The sequence below is a fragment of the Alexandromys fortis genome, unplaced genomic scaffold, assembly GCF_014885135.2.
Source record: "Alexandromys fortis isolate MF-2015 unplaced genomic scaffold, M_Fortis_MF-2015_v1.1 scaffold_21, whole genome shotgun sequence".
In the NCBI taxonomy this organism is placed as follows: domain Eukaryota; kingdom Metazoa; phylum Chordata; class Mammalia; order Rodentia; family Cricetidae; genus Alexandromys; species Alexandromys fortis.
In genome coordinates this window covers 13,646,419-13,672,580 of record NW_026067905.1, presented here as the reverse complement: position 1 = coordinate 13,672,580, position 26,162 = coordinate 13,646,419, and the positions used below count along the sequence as shown (strand labels likewise).

At 38.6% G+C, this 26,162-nt stretch overlaps 1 protein-coding gene across 1 annotated transcript in view; it reads right to left on the bottom strand.

Annotated features, from left to right (window-relative positions):
* The window catches only part of Xpr1 (xenotropic and polytropic retrovirus receptor 1), a 144,506-nt gene that overhangs the window by 97,859 nt on the left and 20,485 nt on the right, over positions 1-26,162 (bottom strand). Inside the window, exon 2 of the mRNA XM_050135156.1 lies at positions 17,152-17,203. Coding sequence (XP_049991113.1) covers positions 17,152-17,203 — 52 coding nt within the window. The remainder of the gene's footprint in view (positions 1-17,151; positions 17,204-26,162) is intronic.

Here is a 26,162-nt window from a genome sequence, read left to right as displayed (position 1 = left end):
TTACCAAATAATATAATTTAAAAATGAGTACATAAGCTGGGAGGTGCTGGTGCATGCCTTTAATCCCAACAGAGGCAGAGGCAGGCAGATCACTGTTTGCTCAATGCCAGCTTGGTCTACAAGAGCAAGTTCCAGGACAAGTTCAAAAGCTGCAGAGAAACCCTTTCTCAAGAAACAAAACAAAACAAAACAAAACAAAACAAAACAAAAAAAAAAGCGGGGTGAGGGGCAACCTAAACAGATTTCTCAACAGAAGAATCTCAAATGGCCGAAGACACTTAAGGAACTGCTCAGCATCCTTAGTCATCGGGGAAATGCAAATCAAAACAACTCTGAGATTCCATCTTACACCTGTCAGAATGGCTAAGATCAAAAACACAGATGACGACTTATGTTGAAAAGGATATAGGGTAAGAGGAGCACTCCTCCATTGCTGATGGGAGTGCAAACTTGTATGGCTGTTGTGGAAATCGGTATGGCTGTTTCTCAAAAAATTAGGAATCAATCTACCTCAAGACCCCAGCAATACCACTTTTGGGCATATACCTATAGGAGGTACACTCATATCACAAGGACATTTGTTCAATTATGTTCATAGCAGCATTATTTATAAGAGCCAGAACCCGGAAACAACCTAAATGCCCCTCAATCAAAGAATGGATAAAGAAAATATGGTACACAATGGAGTACTACTCAGTGGTAAATAAAAGCAATGATAAATGGATAGAATTAGAAAAAAACATCCTGAATGGAGGTAACCCAGACCCAGAAAGACAAATATAAGTGGATACCTCACATAAAGCAAAGGATAACTAGCTTACAGACCATAACCCAAGAGAAGCTAGAACCCTCTTCCAGAAACAGATGGAAGCAGATGCAGAGATCTATCTACAAATAACCACTGGGCTGAGCTCCAGAGTACAAAGGAAGAGAGGGAGAAGCGGAAATATGAAGAAAGGGGTCAAGACCATAATGGGGAAACCCACAGAATCAGCTGATCCAAGCTAGTGGGAGATCACTAATTCCAGGCTGGCAACTGGGGAACCTACATAGGACCGAACTAGGCTCCTGATTACAGGTGACAATGGTGTGGCTTGAGACAGACTTAAGTTGATTTCCTAGGGGAGGCCTTATCCTCTCTGAGAAGTGAATGGGGGATGGGGTAAAGGGAAGAAGGGGAGCAGAAGGAGAGGAGGGATGGGGAACTGGGATTGGTATGCAAAAAATTAATTAACTAAAAAAAAAGTATAGAGGGCTCTACCCATGGGGAGCCATCACACATAAGCAAGCAGGAAAGAAAGAACGAACGAACGAACGAACGAACGAAAGAAAGGAAGAAAGGAAGGAAGAAAGGCAGGCTTCATATTTCCACTTACTAAAGCAGTTAAATGCAAACATCTTAATAGTTATAGCCAATCAGGTATACTTGGTATAACTTCCAACTTTGAAATCACTGGACACCACCAACCACATATCCTGATGATCTTTACACAAGCCCCCCCAAATTCCATACAAATATATGATAGCAATGAATGGAATACAGTAAAATCTAATGCTGAAACTGTAAAACTATCTTGCATTAGCACTTCGTATAATCTAAGTATTCTATTAATACTCCTTTACCACCCCAGGACAAGTCTGCAGTTTCAGCACTTGAAGTACTTCTCAGAAATACCTCTATACTGTGAAAGAGCCCGTGAAAGGTGAGTGACAGGCATCACAGGTATCAGTAAGAAGGGGAAGAAAATAAATGGTGAGTGAGAGGAAACCAACAAGGGCACTGGGGCAAGCATAAATTCAAGGAGATATTTCAGCAGAACACAGACAAGAAATAATAAATGGGGGAGGTCAAGACATTAAGAAAAACAGGTGGTCAGAAGAAACAGAAAGACAAAAAAGAGAGAAATGGGCAGACTGTGTAAGAGACAGAAAAAAACAAAGAACGCAAGGACAGACAGAAAGAGACCGAGCAATAGTCAATGGGGCAGAAACACAGATTGAAACAGATGAACAAATTGAGCAAACAAAAAAGAGGATCAGACAAAGGTGATACAGAATGAAAAAAGCAAAACCAAGAAATGAGGAAGAGAAAAACAGACAAGTCAAGGCAGACATCAGAAAACAACAGGAGTAGCTGAAAGGCGGAAATACCAAGAAAGATAGTGGATTCAGCCTGAGAAAGGGGAAGAAGAAAAGAACTCAGGTTGGGCAAAGCTATACAAACAAGTGTGAAAGCACCAATTTTATCTGATCCTGGAAGATAAGCAGAATCAGACTGTTCAGTACCTGAATAGGAAAAAGGAACTAGGGTGTGGCAGTGGGAGTGGTGGGGGTAAGGGGAGAGCTTCCCTTCCCAACCCCTCCACCCTGGGGAACAAGAACTGTACCCATTAATTCGTCATTTAAAGGCATGGTCCCTACAGTTCACTAGTGCATGAAAATGAACTATGAATTATAGAAACCATTATTAATGACACTGAACTCTGTATGCTAAGTTTTTTTCTAGCTGGAGGGTCTTTTTCTGCATATTACTAGCAACCAGTTTCTTATTTCAGATATTAATACTCTCAGGGAGAAGCTATGTGTGTTTCCAAGAGTTTCTGCTCCAAGCACTCAATATAGTATTCCAATAATTCATTTTTCTAGAAAGATTGTAACCACATAAAATTATATATGAACACTTTTAAAAAGTGAAATAATAAATGATAATGCAGCTTATCTCCAGGACATTATCAGCCTCATATCGCCTTTCACTCTAAGGCCAGCACTATTGGAGCTGCATGTTGTTGCATGTACGTGTGTGTGCTTGTGTGTGTGTAACTGTTATTGCTGTTTTTATTTTTCTATCAGATTTTAAAACCAACAAAGAAGAAAGTTGAAAAGACTATAAGCCCAAACATGATTAATGCTGAGGTTAATCAACTTTTTGCAAAAGTCATCTCATCACATTTATACACAAGAAATAAAACTCTAAAAATAAAACCTTTTCTTTATTGTTCTGTGGATTTTAAATGCATTTTTATTTAAATAGGGATCTTAAAAAATCAATTTTTTGCTATTCATTATGAAATCATCATACAGAGACTTAATAGTTTCTAGAATGAGAATTCCTGCACTCAGAGTCAATAAATCTATATTTATAAGATAGATTATTCAAAATCCTTTCCTGGAAAACAAAGTGGGGCCATTGTACAGATAGAATTCAACTAGGATTTATCTATTCCAATGATTCTCTCAAGCTTTGTTGTACAATATAATACCTGAAAAAGCTGGATAAAAACATACAGATGCCAAGTCCACAGATTCTAATTTAATCAGTTTTATAAGGTAACATCACACTTCTGATTTGTTGGTTGGTCTTGTTTTGTTTTTGTCTTTAGTTTTTTGAGACAGGGCTTCACTATGGTGCTCTGGCTGTCCTGAAACTTACTATATAAACCAGTCTAACCTTTAACTCAGTGATCTGCCTGCTTTAGTCTCCCATCTCACACAGCACAGGAACACTGGGCCTAAAGGAATACACTACCACACCAGACTATACCAAGCTTCTTTTTTAAATTTTCTGGTAATTCTGATTTGCAACCACAGTTAAGTCACCAATTTAATCCATCTTCTTACCTAAAGCAAATTTTTCTCTAAAATCCATTGTAATAGCTAGCTACCCACCATACATTCTGTTAAACCTACTATATATCCATCAATTTAATTTTGGAGCAATTTAAATTTTCTGGAAGTTCTGAAAAGCAAAAATTGCCACCTAGTCCTATTTCTAGTTCACCATCCAAGTTCTTCTAATTACTCATGTATCCCCCAAGTATTCTGTGCTAAGCTTCTTTAACCACTGCTACTCCATGCCTATTCCCATATGCTAATGGCTCATTTCTAGAAAAGTTCATTTTAATCCATGGTACCCATTATCATACTCAATATTCCAGACATGGGTTAAGGGTGCTCTACAGTTTTTGCTATTGCTGTTCTATAAAACTTACTATATACTGATGACTAGGATTTTACTCGTGGCTTGTACCAGTGAAATAGTTAAATCCCTAGATATCTTTAAGTTTTATTTAACCATGCTTTCATTCTCCCTTCCTCCAGGTGTTTATAACTTCAACTTAACTCTTCAATTTTCTTCAGTTTAACTAATACTGAGCTAGTAATTGTTCTCCAGAGTGACAGACTAGCCTGTAAACATTACCAATCTCTATGACAGAAACAATGCCGTCATATCTAATTTCAAGCTATCAACACTAAATATAAGATTGAAAAGAGTTGTAAACAATGATCACAAGCTGTGTGAGAAGGCTCAGGGACTACAGTGCTCAGTTCACCATTTTAGTTAGATTCTGATACAGTGAGTATAGCATGGGATTCAGATACTAGGGCATTTTCAACAATCCTCAGGTATCTCTAAAGCATACACTTAGATGAAAACACTTTTGGCTCAATGAAACTGTCAATACTCTTTGAATAGAATTTGTTCAGTTAGCTAAGAGTTCCACTAATCATGTTCTCAATCGTCTCACATTTTATCCTCCATAAGCAGAACCTGACAGGCTTGAAGGATCTGACCTGAAATGACATGCCTCCAGCATTTGCCCAGTCATTTAGGAAAACCAGCTTCAAAAGAAAATCAGGTCAACAATCACACAACTTGCTTTTGTGAACCAGTATGAACTGCTAGGCGATGAGCAAAATGCTGAAAGCTCAAAATTCGTCTGTTTTAGAAGGGTTACTTCCAGGTAAAAAGTAGCAGCACTCACAAGGTATAACCCAGAGAGTGGAATTCACTGCTTCAAAGTAGCAAATAACTAAAGACCAAAAACTAGAGGTGAAGTACCTAATTCCAGAGAGGCTGCAAAGCAAGATGATTTGATTAGGAATTTAACACTTAAGGAGAACAATACTCTATACAAAAAGTCTACAACACAAAATAGAGGGAAGATCCTAACTCATTTACGCTACCAAAATTAACCCAATTCAAAAATGGGGGAATTAAAAGCAAAACAACATAAAACTAGACCAATATATCTTACAAACACACACACACACACACACACACACACACACACACGACTCATGCAAACAATCGGAGACGTGGGTGTGTATTCATTCTTTTGGTTGACCTATTATTATTCAACAACCATGATCTCCCCAACTCACTGGATCTAAAGCACAAGGGTACCAAGCACCTCCAGCATACAAAACCAGGGCAGGAGCTTCATGATGCCCTCTTCAGGAATATTCAGGCACTTTCTCAAGATGAGTCAAAACCCTCAGTACCTCAGAAGCCAATACGAACTTGAAGAAGAACCTCAACCTTGTCAAACGTCATACCCTGAGTTCTGTCCACCCAGACCCCAATCTCTGTGACATCCTAAGGACCCAATTCTTAGATAAAAAGGTAAAGCTCAACAAGAAGATGGATGAGCATCCGGCTCACCTCTACACACTGACAGTCCCAGACAGATACTTGTTAGAAATGCTCTCCCTCAGGCAAGACCAAGAGCCTCCAGAGCCCAGGGACCTATGAGAAGCCGCTCTGCACCTCCAGGTGTCAGGGATTCTTCCTGAGCTCCCCTCTATTCCCTCTATCCCTGTGTCCTTGATCACCCAGAGAGCAGTTTTTCATCTTTCTTTCAGATTTGTTGAGTATGGGTCCTACTGCATACAGGTATCCTCGGACTGTCTCCTGCCTTGGCGTCCCAAGTGCTGGGGTTACAGATCTGCACCACCACAGAGCCCTAGACAGCTCTTTAATCACTCTGGAGTCCTACCCCAAACCTAACCAAATGAAAATAAAACAGAAAAATAAAGATACATCAATAAATTTAATTCATGTTTTAAGAAAGAAAAAATACTTAAGACTGTCCCAATTAAGTATAAGAAAAACATTTGAGCATGTCCAACATACAGTGTTGAAACATCTAAAAGAACCTTCTTAATGACACATACAAACATGTCAATTACCATGACAGCAGCCACTCATCACATTGCCATACTTATTTCTAGGAGCTTATATAACAAAAGTATTACTTTTTCAAGTTACATTCAGGAGACAGAAAACATATCTGAAAAACAGAGTAATAACAGTAATAGCTGTAGCAATAAATTAAAACCCTATATTGAAAGAAGGGCAAATACATTATAAAAATAGATAATAGTAAGCCCACTTACAAACTCCTTAGTTTTGCTCCTTATTGTCTCATATTTCTTACAAAAAAAAAATGTTGTGATCCTCTAGGACTAGAAGTTAACTTGACTCCTAGAACAAAAGGTTTGAGAGGCCAGGGTAATTATTAGTCTTGGAGCAAAAGATCTTCTAAGTCCAATCAGGAGCCTTGCTGATCAATAAAATTAATTAGTTGACAGCTATTATGGCCTTGACACAAACCAAAGGAGGCATAATGAAGCTTAAATTACACCGCTACCACACCCCATAAACTGACTCTCCTTCTCGGGGAGTCAAATAACATTCAAGTAAACATGAACATTAGGTGCCAAAAAACAACCCAATCCATTATGGAGCTCCTGCAAAAAGCCAAGCATTACTTGGTATTGCTCAAAACTAGATCTCTAGGACCGCACTGCATATGTGGAATGTATCACTGAGTGTTTCCTACCACTTACTCTCTCATCTACCAACTAGTGATTTTCACTATGTAAGCAGTGGTGGCACATGGCTTTAATCCTAGCACTATGGAGGCAGAGAAGGCAGATCTCTGAGTTTGAGAACAGCCTGGTCTACAGAGCAAATTCCAGGACGGTCAGAGCTACACAGTCTTTAAAAATAAATAAAAACAAAACACACACACATTTTATTATACACACACACACATATACATACATACAAACAAACACATGTAAGCAATATCTATAAAGGCTTTTCTTTGAGGTAGCCTAGTCTAAAAGTTTGGGTAATGGTTTGCAGTTCTCCAGGCTTTGTCGGCCACTTTGTTTAGGGATTTATATGCCATGAATGATATAAGACCATGTCAGCTATTTGGTGCCCTGAACATTTTGGAGGAAGAAATTAGGCTAGATAGAGTCTTAGACGTAGCTCAGGCTAGACTTCTATTTACTGTAGCCCAGACTGGCTTTAAAACAGGATCTTCCTGCCTCCATTTCTAATGGGCTGAGATTACAGGCCTGGGCCACCACATGTAACTGTACACTGTAATTTCATTCATTTTTCTGGTCTCCCTACACATTATATAACATAAGCAGCATTTAAAAATATACAGTAATACAGTATCCTTAAAAAGGACACGACTTTTAGCTGGGCCTTAAAGGAGGAGGAGTTACTAGTGCATTCTATAAAACAGAACTAAGTATGTAGGAATGTTAAAAGACATTTGGTTTGCCCAAAGAACACAACTGTGGTGTTGACTACATTCTCAGTATCTGTGAAAGCTACAGAAGCCAAGGGTTATACTAACTATGCCAAAAGTACCATTATTTCTACACAAACACAAATCTGTTTAATAAAATACAACAGCATAAAGACAAAGTTAATATGGCAGGCAACAAAATGATTTGACAGTTCCACAGTTACTAATTTGCTTACGGACAATAGTTTTTGCTTTTTTTTTTTGTAACCTGTTTCTTAATTAAAATTGTTTTTGAGACACAGTACCTCTGACGTTTGACCTTGAACTCACAATCTTCAAGTCTCAAGTCTCCCAAGTGCTTAAGTTACAAGTATGGATTTTATATAATTTCCTTCTGCCTAAAATCCCATCTCCTCTACTAAGCATTCTCCCACTACTTCACTTAAAAATAAGATGATTTTGTAGTCACTGGATAAAATGCCCATGAAGATATATATTTTTCTAATCTACAATATTATTTTATACTCTTAACTTTTTCTGTCATAATATTATTTACCATGTCATAAGTGAATCATAACATTTTTTAAAGCAAAAAGTTGCTGGAGTCTTAAAAGATAACAACATTTTACTAACACACAGAGATCTGTATTTTCTTATTATAGGAAAAAACCAAAAATATGCAAATAGTACATTTCACCATATGAATTACCTTATTCTGATGTAGTCTTTGTAAAGAAATGCAGTTATTTTTTCTCACAGTTATTTTTCTCAAAAAGCATTCCTTTATGAAAAACCTAGTGAGAATTTCATATTTTAAAATTGTACAGTGATTATAGAACAAAACTCTAAAATATATTTATCACACTATGTCAGAGCACAGATATTTCAAGCTGGAAAAAATCATGTTCCTTAGTATATATGCAAAATTAATTGCATTTGATAACACACCAATATAAATTCAATTTTCTTTTCCAATCCCACTGAGTGTACCTCTTGCAACAAACATATAGCAGGTCAGTTTCTCATCAAGAGCCACAAATTGCCACTCAATCTCCTAGGTGATAAACAATGTTTCACCTCGCACCCTATGACTAAGAAAATGAAAATGTAATCAATATGGGTTCCTCATCTTCCACATTCCAGTTCTAAGGACCTGAGCTTGTGGTTGCTACTTGAGAATATTACTCAACCTAAATCACATTTCAACTAATGCACACTTTTTCAAATCCAAAGTAGACTAAGAATCTAACATTTAACAAAGTATTTTGCGTTTTAAACAGACACACATATGGTTTATCTTTGTATGTTTTCAGGCATATACATGTATTTATTTTATTTCAATGAACAGCCCAACAGAAATTACATTAAAAATAGCCCAGTATGCAGTTTCTACAGAAAGAAAACCTTCCTGGAAGCAAATAAAAGAGTCAAGATTCCATCATAAATTGGCAAGGTCTATCTGGGTCCCAGTCTAGAATTAGAAAAGTGGGGAAATAGCAATCAGGTACTGACTGTAGTTTCATTTCTATATAAAATTTTAGTATAAATATGGGATGTAAAGCATTAATGCAAGACATATGTTTCAGTGAACATAGTTCAAACTTCTAATAATTATAAACTTGCTATCTTAGTTTATTTTCCCATTGCTATGACGACTCTGACAAATACAACTTAGGGAGAAAAGGCTTATTTTAGTTCACAGTTCTATCTGCTGGTGGTTACAGGCTTGCACAGCCTCCTAGTCACAGCCCATGGAGCTTGAGGTGGCTGGTCACATGACACCCACAATCGGGAACAAAGAGGAATGAACACAAGTAATCTAGTGCTCAGTTTCCTTTCTCCATTTATACAGCTCAGTTTATGTCCACAATGAAGATGGGTCTTCTCAACCAGGCACAGTGGTACACGCCTTTAATACCAGCACTCAGGAGGCAGAGACAGATCTATGTGAGTTTAAAACCAACTGGTCTACATAGTGAATTCCAGGACAGTGAGGGATACATAGTTAGACCCTAAATCAAAACAAAACAAAACAAACAAACAAACAAAGACACGGCTTCTTACATTTAGTAATGTAATCCAAAAGTCCCACATAGACCTGCCTGGATGCCTACCTCCCAGGTGATTCTAAATTCTGGCAAACTGAGAACTAATACTAACTATCATACCTGCTATATTATTCTGGATAATGCCAGTATTCAGATTTTTAAAGGATTTAAAAAATTTGTTATTTATTTTTATTGGTGTTTGTGTGTGTGTGATGTGTGTGTGTGTGTATATATGCCATGGCATGAACGTGGAAGTCAGAGGGCAACTTTCAGGAGTTAGTTCTCTGTTTAACTTTTCTGTGGGTTATAAAGACCAAACAGGTCATCAGGGTTGTATGGTACCTGCTGAATCATTTTGCCAGTCCTAGATTTTTGTTCAATTTTTCCAGACAGGGTTTCTCTGTATTGCCCTCGCTGTCCTGAAACTCACTGTGTAGACCTGACTGGCTATGAACTCAGAAATCCAACTGCTTCTGCCTCCCAAGCGCTGGGATAAAAACTGTGCGCCACCACTGCCCATTTGGATTTTTTTAATGTAAATTCTGTACTAGCAGCAAATAAATGGTGCTTGTAGCATTTTTATCACATGGTAGATCCTATCCATTCACTATATTTTTCTAAGTGACTTATCTTACATTTTTAATGTTGTCTGTTCTGTGCTGTTCTTATAAGCTAAGAAACAGCACTGTTTGATTAATGGTGACGCTATATGTTATACTAAAGGTACTTGACTCTGCAGGATCACCAAGATTAAAAATCTGCATTAGAAACATTTCATTTCCTCCAGTATCCCATCTATAGTCTACTGAGTTGCATTTATTTTTATAATAGAATTCTGTTACCTATTTATATGATTAGTTAATGTCTACGAATGGGTATTAAATTACCTCTAATTCACTTTCTGTGAAAGAGTAGATAGTTCATCTCTGGAACAGTAATGCTATTTGTTCTTCAGAAGCACTTATTACCAAACACACTGAAGTTGGCAGAATCTCCCAAGAACACACACACAAACAGTTTTCCAGGGACTAAGTCGTTTTCATCTACAAGCTGTCACTTTACACTGCAAATGAAATGAATATGCAATCCTTTTCCAAAATGAGAAAATGAGATGAAGAAAATAAGGCATGCACTTAACTCTATTTCATGACTCATGGCATCAATCAGGGTTTTATATCCTTTCTAACAGAGGTTAATGAAAGACTAAAAAAAATCTTAAAGAAATCACAATAGATGGTTTGGGGCTTATCTCAATTTTCAATTCTTAGTCATATTTATTTCTTCACGGTTCTCAAAAAATAGTTGCTAGAAATAATCTGAGCATTCCATTACCACCCCCCAGTTTAGTCTTCTCTTACAACAAACTAATCTCAAGCACAAGGATTTTTGAAAACATAATGATAAAAACCACCACCCAAACAGGAAAAGCTACTCTTCGCAGCTGCCCAGCTGAAAAGGTGCATTAACATAGCTCCTTCTTTTATAAACGTCAAAGATTTTATTTCTGTGTCATAAAACCTATAAAAAACAAAATTTAGAGATAATGAGACAACCAATAAAAAGGAAACTGGGGACTATGAGACCAGATTATAAACATCGTGAAAAAGTAACATATTATGGATGTACACTTCACAGTGATCTGTGAGTTCGAGACCATACTTCATGAATTTTAGAAATGCAGTTCAAACCACAGAGAAACAAAGCCCCCGAAAAAAAAAAAAAAAAAAAAAAAAAAAAAAAAAAAAAAGATCTAGGGACAGAGGTAAGATACAAGAAAATGCCTGAAGTGGACTCTGTTCATTCAAGCAGATAATCAGAATGAATTATTTACAAGCATACTTTTATCTTCAGCACTACTAAGAGCTCAATCTTAAGGAGCTTAGGGAAACTGTAACACATCTGCTAATCAAAAATAAGCAGATCGAAGGCTTAAATGCTCTAACAAAACCATGTATAAGATTGGAGAGGTGATGAAATTAAAGAAAAAATGTTAGAAAAACACAGAATAGGCTGATAGACAGTTACTTACATCAAGTCAGATAGCTGTTTTAAACTAATAAACTAGCTGTATTTAGCTAAGGTTGGCTAAGTATATTTCCCACCAAGAGGAATGCTTTACTAAATAGTAAAAAGGAAAATGGCCATTCTTTTTACCTTAATTCATATGAATTAGTATCATTTAAATTTTTAACTACACTGAAGGGAAAAAAAAAGCCTAACAACTCACATGTGATGTTTCAAATCTATACCTACACTTCACATATCTTTGAAAGGAGATATATCAAAATATTAAAGCACAAAAGAAACAGTGTCCTCCTGCAAAGAAAATATAGTCTCAATAATTTGTCATATCTTGGGCATCAAAACAATATAGTGTCACAAAATTAGGATCTTGCCTCATGTGTTTTACTCATTTTAAAGAAAGCTGTCACTTCAAATTACATCAACATCATAAAACACAACAAACAAAATGTCCGATCATCTAAGCAGCAGGTAAAATCCTGTATTCTAAAGGAGAATGCTGCGGAATAATCCTTCTGTGCATTGTTGTGTTGCTCTCATTGCTAATAAAGACCTGTCTGGCCAATAAGTAGGCAGTATTTTTGGGGCAGCGAGAACACTGGGAAGAAGAAGGGAGGAGTCACAGGAGTCTGAGGAGACTCCATGAGACATGGAGCGAGAAGGATAGGATGTACACGAGGTAAAGAGGCCTCGGGGCAGACACAAATGAATAGAAACGCATTAAGTTATTAGAGCTAGCTAAAAACAAACTTGAGCTATCACTAAAGCATCTATAACTAATATTAAGTTTCTGTGTGGATATCTGGGGCGTGGCTTGTGGGGCAGAAAAGTCCACCCACAGGAGAAGGGAAGAAAAACAAAACAAACACATAAAAAAATCACTACGTGAAGAAGCAAACTAGGTTGATTTGTTCTTTCTCCCTAAAGACAATACTTAGGCTTCAAATAAAGGTAAAAATTGAAGGTAAAAATTGATGTATTCTTATTCATTCATGAACCAAGTGAATGTGCAAAGGTCATATATATTTTAGATACTGGATATTAAACAGTAGAAAAAATTTTTTAAAATCTTGGTCTCAAAAAATTTGTATTCTAGGGCTGGAGAGATGGCTCAGTGGTTAAGAGCATTGCCTGCCTTTCCAGAGGTCCTGAGTTCAATTCCCAGCAACCACATGGTGGCTCACAACCATCTGTAATGAGGTCTGGTGCCCTCTTCTGGCCTGTAGACGTACACACAGACAGAATATTGTATACATAATAAATAAATAAATTTAAAAAAAAAAAGAATTGGGTCCACCCATATAAAAAAAAATTGTATTCTAGGCCGGGCGGTGGTGGCGCACGCCTTTAATCCCAGCACTCGGGAGGCAGAGGCAGGCGGATCTCTGCGAGTTCGAGACCAGCCTGGTCTACAAGAGCTAGTTCCAGGACAGGCTCCAAAACCACAGAGAAACCCTGTCTCGAAAAACCAAAAAAAAAAAAAAAAAAAAAAAAAAAGATTTGTATTCTAGAGGAAGGCACAGTGGCCCAGTGGCCCATACTTAGAGCTCTAATACAAGTCCAAGCTTGGCCAGACTTAGAGACAGAAAGGAAGGCAAAGCTGGAGCTAGCAAGCAAGTGGAGGGTACAGAAGGTGAAATCAACATAAAACCAGATAGGGCACTTGTGGATCATAATAATACATTTTTAGATTGCATCCTTGGATCATAGGAAGCAACCTTGTGAAACTCAGTGTCTCATGCTTTCTGGAAAACTGTTATTAGAGATCCTATCCATTATATAAACCAAATATTCTTCATAGAGGTCAAAGGAAACCTTTTATTTATTGCTCGAAGTTGACCTTTCCTAAGCAACTAGTATATATCTGCCTCATGCACGTTTAAATTAAAAAAAATCTTGATACTGTGGGTGTATACATGATGTATGTGTGTGGAGGTACATGCCACAACATGTGCATAGGTCAGAGAACTCTGTAGTGTTAGCTCTCCCCTCCACCTTTACCTGGGCCACAGAAATCAGACTCAGGTCATCTGGCTTGCATAGTAAGCACCTTTACTTCTGAGCCATTTCCATGACCCTTTCATGTGCACTTTGAAATTATATTCTCCTTTATCCTATCCTTGGAACCTTAAAAAACTGCAAAGTCGATCTACATTTAGCTTCTGGCAGCTGCATAAAACCTTATGGTATCTATTTTCTTTTAAAATAAAATTTTCAATTTAAAATAGTTTTAAATTTACCAAAAAAAGTGAGAAAGATAGTACAAAGTGTTTCCATCTACCCCCACCCATTTCCTGTCATGAGCATCTTATATAACAGCTTACCACAATTAATAATAATGTTATATTATTATTAGTCAAAGTCCAAAATTTACTCAGATTTCCTCAGCTGTTACTTCTTTCATAGCTACTGTAGTTATTATTATATAACTTATTAGAATCTTATTAGAAGCTTGTTCTGGTGCTACCTTAAATCTTTTCAAAGATTGCATTTAAAGAATTAGACAAATTCACAAATCTTATAAATGTTCTTTAATCTTAACAATAAGCTATAAACATTTAACGTATCTAAATAACATAATACAGCTTTTACTTATTCAATTCAATAATAAACATTTTAAAAATAAATGCCCATTAGATACTATTAAAAACATTCTTTTATATTATATATTATATTCATTTATATATGACAAGATGTAATGTGTAGTGATATTTTGCTTGTAATCTAACAAAGAGTTCAGAGCTAAGCCACTAGTTAGCCACAGACACCAGACAGTGGTGGTGCATACCTTTAATCCCAGTGCTTGGGAGCCACATGCCTTTAATCCTAGCACTAGGGAGGTAGAGACAGGAAGGGAAATGGCTGGGAGGAGAGGACTACAAGGCAGGAGGAGACAGGAGCTCAGATATAGTCTGAGGTAGTCAGTGTGAGGCAGTCAATCTGAGGACAGTCTGAGAATGCAGTCTGAGGACATGATCTTCCTTTTGGTCTGAGCACTGGTAGAGGTAAGAACTCTAGTGGCTGGCTGCTCTGTTTCTCTGATTCTTCAGCCTTCACCCCCTGATAACTGGGTTTTTATTATTAAGACAATTTAGAATTCATGCTACAGTGATGACAAATGCTTATAATCCCAATGCTCAGGGAGCAGAGGTAGAAGGATCCAGTTTAAGGTAGTTCAAGTTATCTGGTGAGTTTGAGGTCAGCCATGGCTATATGAGACACTGTCTTAAAAAAAAAAAATCCTTGATGTAGGATTCCCCTCTGTATGCTGTGAATAGGTATTATTACCACTGGTTAATAAAAGGCTACTTTGGACTATGGCAGGGCAGAATATAGGTAGGTGGGAAAGCTAAACTGAATGCAGGCAGAAAGAAGGTGGAGTCAGGGAGATGCCATGTAGCTGCTGAATGAGAAAGATCCCAGCCAGCCACTGAGGAAAGAAGACATGTAAAAAATGAGGTAATGCCACAGTCACGTGGCAATACACAGACTAACAGAAATGGGTTAATTTAAGAAGTAAGAGCTAACTACAAATATGCCTGAGTCATCGGTCAAAGCAGTTTCTTTTTATTAACCAATGGTAATAAAAACATATTCACGGCATACAGAGAGGAATATCAATTCCTTATATAAATAAACTAACCAACCCTGCCCTGCTGTATGCTAGGACCAGTGCTCAACATCAGTTTTAAGCTCTCACACTAAGGCTACCCGCCCAGAGCGGTGAGCCTCAAGGTCCTCAGTTAAGAGAGCCCGCCACCCTCAGCCTGGGCTCCAGGGGCTCCTGTGCTCTCCTGGATCCTGCACTGCCTGCCCCGTCCTTCCTTCTGTCCCTGGATCACTGGGCTACCAGGCGGCCCTGTTTAGGTGCTGAAGAGTTCCATCTGGACGGGTGAGTGTGTGCTATCCAGGGGCGATAGTCCCGGAAGAGAGCACAAACCCTCCTCCCCCAGCTCCTTCTGCAGGGCTGCCTTTCTTACCACGATAAATAAACTAACCAAAGTATCAATGAATTTAAGAAACCTATTAACTTATGGGCTAATTAATGTCTAGAAGGGTAGTATGAACTAAACTGACATTACTGTAGTTATACAATATACATGACAATCACTGGAAAATGGTTTAAAATTTACCTTCTGGCAGCTGCATAAAACCTTACGGTATCTAGCATACCTACCCCAAGCATTACAATGCCCATGTTCCACCCCATGATCCTATTTCAATTAGTCTGAGACAGGGACAAAGTGTTGCTTTTTTTTTTAATTGTTTGTGAACCCAGACAATTATGTAAATTATGTAAATAAAAAGAACCCCTGATTTGCTGCATGTGAGACATATAACTGGTAATCGCCAGTTTAATATAAAAATACTCCTCTCTGGCATCAAAGCTTTTAACTCTATTAAAACTTAAGGACTGTGGGGAAAAGAAAAAGAGAAGACAAAAGGACTTTTTAGATATCATTAAGTCCTAATAAATATTTCCCTTTAAAAATGTTGAAGCTTGAGGCTGGTGAGATGGCTTATAGGTAAAGACACTGCTGCCAAGTCTGGCGACCTGAGTTCAATCCCTGTGACCCACACAGTGATCTCTGTGTAAGCATACAATGGCATGCCCCACCACGGCAAGACATAAATGAAAAAAGGTTGAAGCTAAAATCTTATCTTAGACTTTGTTGATATAGCTTCATATACTGTATAAGCAGAAAAGTTGCATTGGTTTAACTAATTATGGACTAAGACTTCATGGATGGATGGATATAAACACTGAGGTGTAGGAGGCTGCTCACTCATTCCCAGGCACCCCAGACTTGAAATAACCACACAGAAACTGTATTAATTAAATCACTGTTTGGCCTATTAGCTCTAGCTTGTATTGGCTAACTCTTGTATCCTAAACTAACCCATCTCCATCTCCATTGGCTGTGGCTTACTGGATAAAGTTCCATCTAGTGTCTGGCATCTGTCTCCGGCACGGCTACATAGCTTCTCACTGATTCTGCCTACTTTCTCCCAGAATTCAGTTTAGTTTTCCCAGCCTAGCTCTATTCTGTCCTATCACAGGCCAAAGCAGCTTCTTTATTCATTAACCAATAAAAGCAACACATATACAGAAGGGCTTCACACATCACTGATTGACGAAGGCAACAGAAAAACCTTCGACTAAACCAATATGTTTCACAGTCCTAAGATGATGTGTTTGTCAGTTTTGTTTTGTTTTTGTTTTTGGCACTGTGCCAAATACCCAAGACAAACCTTTCAACTCACAGTTTCTGAGGCTTTAGTCCATGACTGGCTAGCTCTATTGTTCTGCCATGGCAGGTAGCATCTGGTGGAACACAACAGCTCAGTGCATGGCAGAACACTGAGAGACTAGAAGGGGCTGAGGACAAGGTCTGCCATTCCGGGGCATATTCCCAGTGACTTACTTGCTCCAAATAGGCCCCAGCTGAGCTCACAATAGTGTCACCAACTAGGATCAAGCCTTTGCATATGAGCCTCAGGGAAGCACTTCATATCTAATCAATAACATTATCTAATCAATAAAGAATACAGCACAAGGTTCATCACAACCATCCAAGGTTAAGCATAAAACAGACAAACAAAAGCTAAAATGCTTTAAAAAGTCATATCAAAACCAAAAAGACATACATAATAAAGTTATAGTGTTCATTTTATAGTCCAGCATTTAAAATATTTTTCCTTGAAAAGAGGTTTGTCTGTGATTAAACCTAGAAGTTAATTCATCTTACCTTCGACAGAAGGTGCCTGGTCCTGAGCTGAATACAACATATCCTTGAATGCCTATCAGAAAGAAAGAAAAATAATACATGAAATCACAAAATTAAGTTGTACTGAAAGCACATGAGCTAAACAATTCTTTTTTACTATTTAGTAACCATATTTAGTTTTCTAAATTAAAAATTTAGTGAACTATTTCAGGTAACTTTAATAATCCATCCCACATTGTACAATCTTTAATGAGTGTTCATTTATATACTTTACAATGAAAGGGCAACAGAAAATGAAGACACACCCAAAAGATCAAAAACACTCTGGATTAAGAAAAATGTGGGGAATAAAAGAGATTGCGTGAGTGGACTGACGGCGGGTCGGGATGGGAACATGAGCAGTCAGGCTAGGGGGGAGCACAGGGAAAAGTACTGAAAGAGACTACTAGAGGTGGGGGCATTTCAGGGTCAGGTAAAAACCTGGCACAAGAGAATCTCCCAGGAAGTTACAGACTTAGCTGAATGACCCCAGCTAAGACTCCTAGCAACAGTACATACATAGCCTGAATTGGCCATCTCCTGTGACCAGATTGGTGCCTAGCCCAATTGTCATCAGGGTCATCATCCAGCAACTGATGGAAACAGGCAGACCCACAGCCAAACATTAGGTGGTGTTTGGGAATCTTGCTGAAGAGGGGAAGAGAGGGCTGTAGGAGCCAGAGGGGTCAAGGACACCATAAGAAAACTCATTGAACCAACTAACCTGGGCTCACAGAAACTGAACTGACAACAAAGGAGCCTACAAGGGACTGATCTAGGCACTCTGCATAAATAGAACAGTTGTATAGTTTGGTTCTCTTGTGGGACTCCTAACAGTGGGAACAGGGGCTGTCTCTGACTGACTCTTTTACTGCCTTTTGGGACCCTACACCTCATACTGGGTCACCTTGCCTAGCCTTAATACATGGGAGGTGGTTGGTCTTACTACTATTTGATATGCCATGTCTTATTGATACTCAACGGAGACCTGCACTTTCCTATACAGAAAGCGAAGATGAGTGGGTTGGGGTGTAGGAACAGAGGAGAGTGAAAGGAGAGGGAAGGGAAACTGTGGCTGGGATGACAGATAGATTTTTTTTAAGAAACAAAAAATAAAAATACCCTTAATGATGGGGTTGGCTCAGTGGATGAAAATATAATCTCAAACCTGATGTCCTGAGAGACAGCTCAGCAGGTAAGTGCTACTGCTGCCAAATCAGACTACCTGAGTTCAAAGTCAGGACCCACACGGTGGAAGGAGAGAACCAACTTCCCAAGCTGCCTCTTGACTTCCACAAATGAACTATGGCGCATGTTTCCCTGACTCCCCCTCCAAAAAAAAAAAAAAAATAAATAAACAAATGTTTTTTAAAGAGAGAAAGAGCACTAATTTAATGTTAAGAGGGCTTCACATATAAATCAAAATATTCTGCAACCCATTAAGTAGATAAGGGATGAAGAACTAACCATAAACTTAGTGACTTTAACCACTTCAAGTTTTAAATACAGCTAACTACTGCCAATTCCCAAACTGGCATATGACAGAGCTCTTCAACCTTAATATAAGTGACATTTGGGGCTAAATAATTTAAGAGGAAGAGTTCTCAGCATCTCTAGTGACATCTAGAGACACCAGCATCAATCCTCACCTCCCAGCTGCGATACTGTTAAATGTCTCCTGGCAAGCAAAATTGCGCTTCCCCAGAACCACCCACCCACAGTTTTCAAGTATATAAATACAGAAAAGGAATAAATAAACCTCTAGAGTGGCCCATTCTCTTTCAAAAGTATTCACATCTAGCACATTATAGTCTTCCCAAGTGAATTTACTATTTGCTTTGTCTTAATAATTAGTCTGTTAGTTCCATATCTATCCAAGTCTAACTAAAAGATCTCTAACAAAATAAAAAAGTTTAAAATTCTTAAATTAATCCATCTTTGTTCACTTTGTTTTATAAAAGTATAAGAAAATTACCTATATTAAAACTTTACTTGTTTAAATGAAAAAATATTCAGTAAGATTCACTGTACGCAATTTGAATAGGCAATATAATAAAAAAAAATAGGTATTTGGTCTTTAAAGTCCTTGGTTGGCACTCATGAAGCCTTTAGAGTTTACTGACTTTTATATACTAAAATTGCTCCAGGGGTAGGAGTTAGAGGAGAATTTCAAACAGCTTCAGAATGGAGGCTAGCCAATGAAAACAATTGACTACAGGGTTAAAACTTTCGGTCCTAGCTCTGAATTTCTGGGGAGGGCAAGGTGTTATGGAAATAAGTTCAATCGCCTCCCTATACATAGTCAACTATGCCTGTGTAATGACATCCCCCAAATGTGTAGAAAAGAAATGGGCTTGAGGAGGAGGAGGAAGTAGCATTGGGGTTTCTTTTCCAGGTTCTAGAAAACTGGAAATTGCTAGTCATCCCACATAGATGGATGGGGAGGAGAGTTCAACTTGTAGATTCTTGCCTTTCTATTGGTTTACGCTGATACTGAGTTTCTACTGGACAAGTGCCTAGTGTCCTCAGAGCCGTCTGCATAGCAGCTGTTGTGTGTCTCAGGGGTCCAATGTGGATCATGTTTATTTATGTGGCAAACTTATATATAATACATATTAAAAGATGGTACATAGTATCTTCTTTGATCATAATCTAATGAACTTAGAAATCAGCAAAAAAATTAATAAAATCGCAAAATTCATAAGGTGTGAAAACTGAACAATATTCCCTTAATAACTCATGGATCAAGCAAATCACAAAGCAAATTAGAAATGGAAAACACACATTTATGAGACATAGTGAGAACAGTTGCAAAGAGGAAAATTTATACCTACAAAGCTAAAAAAGCTGAAACCAACAACCTAACTTTACAACCTAAAGAATTATAAAAAGAGGAACAAACTAAATCCAAGGCTAGCAGAAGGAAATAAAATTATTAAAGTAAGTAAATAACATAAATGGAAAAACAAGAGAAAATCCAGCGAAAGCAAAGATGCTTCTTTGACAGTTTCAATAACACTAGCAAATCTTTGACTAAGTAGATGGAAAAAAAACCCAGAAGTTAGCAAAATCATAAATGGACATGAGAGCACTGCTTCAGGTTCTATAGCAATAAAGGGGCTATAGAACACTATAAACAACTGTGTACTGACCAGTAAGATAAATTCCTAGAAATTTATAAAAATATACCAATATTAAATCATGAAAAAAACATAAAATCAGAATATATATAATGTGTAAGAAAGCTGAATTGATAATAAATCTCTTCAAATATTTATTAAAAAATAAAATAAAAAAGAACACAGAGAAAATTTCCTAGCTCCTTTCCAGCCAGCAAAACCATAATATCAAAGCTAAAACAACATTACAAGTGACTAAAGAGATGATTCAACAGTTAAGAACACTGCCTGCTCATCCAGAAAACCCAGATTCAATTTCCAGCACCACATGGTAGCCCATAACTGTCTGTAATTCCAGTTCCAGGAGACCCAATGTCCTCTTCTGGCCTCTGTGTACACTAGGCATGCATGTGGCAGACAGATAAATATGCTGGCAAAAATACCCATACACATTAAAAAAGAAGAAGAAAGGAAGGAAGGAAAAAAAAAAGGAAGGAAGAGAAAGGAAGGGGAGACTACAAGAAAACACAGCAGATGAGCATCTCTTATGAAAGCCATGCAGACATTCTCAGCAATGCACTAGATGTATAACTTCAGTGCATAATGCTTGCATCGCATGAATAAGACCCTGGGTTTGATTCCTAGTAGCCAAACATATCACACACACACACACACACACACACACACACACACACAATGTCTGATTCAGAGGACTTCAAGAGGTTATTTCTCCAAATAAGAGATACAAAGAGCCAATAGCCATATGAACAAATGTTAACACCACTCATTATCAAAGGGATACAAAACAAAGACACAGCAAGATAGCATTACTACTACAACAGCAACAACATCTTGGTAAGAATGTACATAATTGTACACAGTTGGTGGCAATTGTTGGTAGGAATGTACACTATGGGTGAGAATGAAAAATTGGAGAGGCTGGGGAGACAGCCCAGTTGGTAAAGTACCTGCCCCACAACCATGAAAATCTGTGTTTGGTCCCCAGGACTCACATAAAAAGGCCTGTATGGCAGTGCACACCTGCACTGGGGAAGCAAGACGAGGATGATCTCAGGGATTTGTTGGCCAGTCAGTCTATCAGAATCTGCTAGTACCAGTTTCAATGAGACAACTACCTCAAAAATTAAGATGGGAAGCAATAGCGAAAGACACCTGACATCAACCTCTGGTCCCCAAACAGATGTGCATAAACACAGCAATAAAGAAAGAAAGAAAGCTATCAAGTCATTTAGAAACTAAAACTGAAAATAACTGTCTGAGAATCATTGTTTCGATGACTGTTTTACATATATATTAGAGCTAAGGATACAAATAACCAGTCAATAATTGCCTAAGTCCCTTTTTCTCATTTCTGTGAGGTAACCCTTGACAAGAGCATTTTAGGAGTTACTTCAGCTCACAGTCTGAGAAGAAAATCAATCGTAGGAAGACATGGTAGTGGGAAAGGGACAGAGTTGGTCAATTCTATCAAGTCAGAAGGCAGAGGGAGATGAACGTTGATGCTTAACTGGCTTTTTTTAAATCCCTTTTTATTCAGCCTAGACCCCATGCCCATGGTGGTGCTACCTGTGTTCAGGCTGGTTTTCCCTCCTCAGTTAAACCTCTCTGGAAACACCCAGAGATGAATCTCCTAGACAAATCCAAATCCAGGAAAGCTAAAATGAAGACTAAGTACACTTACAAGTACATCCCTTGTCAAATTCCACCCACGCATGACCCCAAAAGGCTCATACCCATAGTTCAATGAATATGAACACATTCATTCATTCTGATTTCAAAAGTTCCCACAGACTTTACAGTTCCTACATTATTCAAAAGTCCAAAGTTTCTTCTTAGAGTCTCTTAACCATGAGGCCCTGTAAAATCAAAACACAAATTACATACATTTAATATACAATGCCATAGAAAAAACATTCACATCCCAAAAGGGAGGAATGGAAAGGTGAACCTAGAGGGCAAACACTAAATCTTGCAGTTCCACGCCCAGCATCTGAAGGGCTTGGATAGTCCTAGCCCTCCAGCCCTGCTGCCTACAATACATATAGCCTCTCTTTAGCCAGCTCAATACCAGGCCTACTGCTTTCTTCACCAATGTTCCATAGTCCTACAGCCTCCAACATCCTAGTTTCTCCATTGCAACTTAAGCTTCACCTTCACAACTTTATGAAATGGCTTCTCGAGGCATCCTTACAGGTAATCTACTCTGCCACATGCAGCCTGGCCTCAATTGACTGATTGGAATCTTGGTGCAAACCTCTCTGACCCATGTCTTATATTCCATATGCATGCAAAATCAGCACTACATGTACAACACTGCCAAGTCCTGCTGTCAGCTCCAAATGTAGCCTGCCCCCTTTCTGCCATAGCTATGGTGCCCTCTGTACATCTTGGCAGCTGAACCTAGAAAAATACTTCCCTTGGCAGTTGTTTTGGAATAGGGTCCCTTAATGGCATTCTCAATTTAGTCTCTCTCCTTTTAAACTAATTTGCTTTTTTTAAGTTTCTGTAAAATTCTGTAAAATGTGTTTTAAAGATATAATACCCTCTCTTCCCCAATTCCAGATCCACTTCCCCCTCCCTACTGGCCCAAGTTTGTGTCCTTTTTTTTTTTTCCATTCATCAAGCCCAATTTGTGCTGCCCAAATATCTTTCGGTGTGTGTGGTCTTCCACTGGAATGCTTACCAGGGGCTACACTCTTAAAGAAAACTGTCTCTCCTTCCAGAAGCTAACAATTGTTCCACAACTAGGGGTAGGATTATGTGCCCAACTGCCCTCTCCAGATTTTGTTCATATTGTCACAACCATTCTGAGTTCATATGTACAGCTACCCTCATTGTATAGGGAAGACACTATTTCTTTGTAGTCCATCCACTACCTCTGGCTCTCACACTCTTTCTACCTCCTCTTCCAAAATTATCCATGAGCCCTGGGAGGAGAAAGTATGACATACATGTCCCACACTAGAGATGAGCGTTCCACAGCCTCTTATTCTATGTACACTGGGCCAGTTGTGAGTCACCATCTACTGCCAATAAAAGCTTTTCCAATGAGGTTTGAGAGGTGCATTTATTCATGGATATAACAATAAGTTGCCAGGAATCAACTGAATACTACATCTATTTAGCAGAAGAGTAGAAAGAAGGTTCTCCCCTAATCTCTACGACTTAATCTAGCCATAGGTTCTTGGCCCAGTAATGGTACAAAGTATGAATTTTATCTTCTGGAGCGGGAGTAGATGCAATCAGAAAGTGGTTGATCACTCCCATCTGTGAACATGTCTTGCGAGGCCAGTTGTTACAATAGCTTGCAGGGTCCACAGATAGGTAAGACTGATGACTACTTTTCTCCTCTGGCAGCGTGCACAGCACCTTTTTTAACTATGAAAAGCTAGCCAGTGAGAATGAAGATTCCAAGTCAGCTTGATTTTCTCCATGTTCTATGATTTGAGAATGTGATGTCACTGGGCAGTGGTGGAGCACACCTTTATTCCCAGCACTTGGGAGGAAGAGGCAAGCAGATCTCTGAGTTCAAGACTAGCCTGGGGGGGGGGGGGGGGGGGGGGGGGGGGGGGAGGGCTGGAGAGAAGGTTAAGAGCATTGCCTGCTCTTCCAAAGATCCTGAGTTCAACTCCCAGCCACCACATGGTGGCTCACAACCATCTGAAGAGGGGTCTGGTGCTCTCTTCTGGCCTGCAGGCATACACACAGACAGAATATTGCATACATAATAAACAAACAAACAAACAAATAAATAAATAAGTACAAAAACGAACAAACAAACAAAAGACATGTTCTCACTGCCAGGTGTAAATGTGAATTTAAAAAAAAAAAAAGACTAGCCTAGTATAGAGAGTGAGTTCCAGGACAGTCAGGACTACACAGGGAAACACCCTTAAAAAAGAGAGAGGGAGGGAGGGAGGGAGGGAGGAAGGAAGGGAGGGAGGAAGGGAGGGAGGGAAAAATGTGCTGTCCTTGGCAATAGTGTAATCATAGCAAGGACAATAGCCTTTAATGTTTTTTGGGGGGATAGAATCTCACTTGTTAACAATGCCAAAAGAAATAAATTTGGCATTGATTTTTTTTTTATTTGTTAACCTGGGTACATAGTGAGGACACTGTTGTTCTGTTATAGGGTGACTCCACTTTAATTCCTTTTATGTGTGTGTATATGTGCATATGTGATATATATATATATATGACTATATATAACAGCATATATACAAACAGGGAAATTCTTTGTTAATTCTAATATCACTTTTTTGAAAGGTCTTTATTGTTATCTCACCCTATATTTCCTTCTGCACCCTGGACTACTATCCCCCACCCAATTTTAAACCTTGTTCCATTATTCTCCTTTATATCATTGCACTTTATCTCCCCTCCTAGTGGTTTTATCTCCCTCAAACAGTGGTTTGAATGAGAATGCCCCCCCAAAGGTTAATATAGTTGAATGTTTGATCCCTAGCTGATGGAACTGTTTTAGGAAGGAGTAGGTGTGGTCTTGTTGGAAGAGGTGTGTGGGCTCTTATCATGCCAAGCCAATATTCAGTCTTTCTTTCTTCTCCCCCCCCCCCCCCCCGTGTGTGTGTGTGTGTGTGTGTGTGTGTGTGTGTGTGTGTGTGTGTGTTTCTGTCTGTCTGATACTTGTGGATAAGCTATGAACTCTCAATCACTCCTCTAGTACCATGCCTGCCTGCTTGCTGTCATGTTCCCCACCATAATGGTCATGAACTCACCCTCTGAAACTAAGCAAACCCCAATTAAATGCTCTCTTTCATAAGCTGCCTTGGTCTCTTCATAGCAATATAAAAGAAACTGAGACAGCTCCTTTGAAAGCCTCCTGTCTGTCCTTTATTAATTTCCTGATATATCTATGAGTATTTCAAATGAAACACACTTATCTGAAGATTCAAATACAAACATGCAAACAAAATGTTTGTATTCTTCTAAAATGGAGCCTTTGATGGGTGTGGTCTTGCCCTCAGGACACCTTCCCTATTGTCCCATTGCAAAAGAACAAGGTTTCTCCTTAATTGTGTGTGTCTCTTCAACAACTGCAGGTGTTTTCTATGCACCCTCCTTGTTAAAACTTCAAACTCAATCACACTCCTTTCCTTGTCAATCTTTTAGTTCCACTTGCTACTCTCTCTCCTCTAAAGCAGGATAAGAGCAGTCAGCAAGTGACCACACCACAGGTCAATACTATCTTAAAATTGCCTCTGCCAAACAAATTATTATAGATCATTACTTTTGCCATAAGTCTCACTTGACTTACCAGAATTCAGGCATATGGAAAACAGATTCTATGCCAGAAAATAACATGAATGGCCTCTAAGCAACTCCCCAGTAGAATCTTGCTCCCCTCTGAAACCTCAGGATTCAGGCCTCCATTGTCCACATTTCTCCTGGAATTTTGATTTTCTGAACTCCTACCAAAATGACCCAGTAAGCTCCACTTAGAGCACTGTGGGGCCTGTCTCTAGCTCACAGCTCCAAACACCTGCACATTTCTCCCACAAATCAACTAACAACCAACAATGCACACTGTCAGGTTTATCATGGCAAAAGTTATACTCTATGTAACAATTTTCCATATTACTTTTGTTGTTGTTGCTGGAACAACCAACTGACAAAAGCAATGTAAGGGGCGAAAGGTTCAGAGGACATAGTTCATCACAGAGAGAAAACACAGCAACAGGAATGTTAGGGGCTGGTCCTATCACATCCAGTCAGAAACAGACAGGGATAAATGCTGTTACTCGGTGACTTCCTCCTTATTCCTTTTTATTCAGTATAGAACCCCAGCCCATATAATGGTGCCACCAACCATCATGTAGGTTTTCAATTAAACCT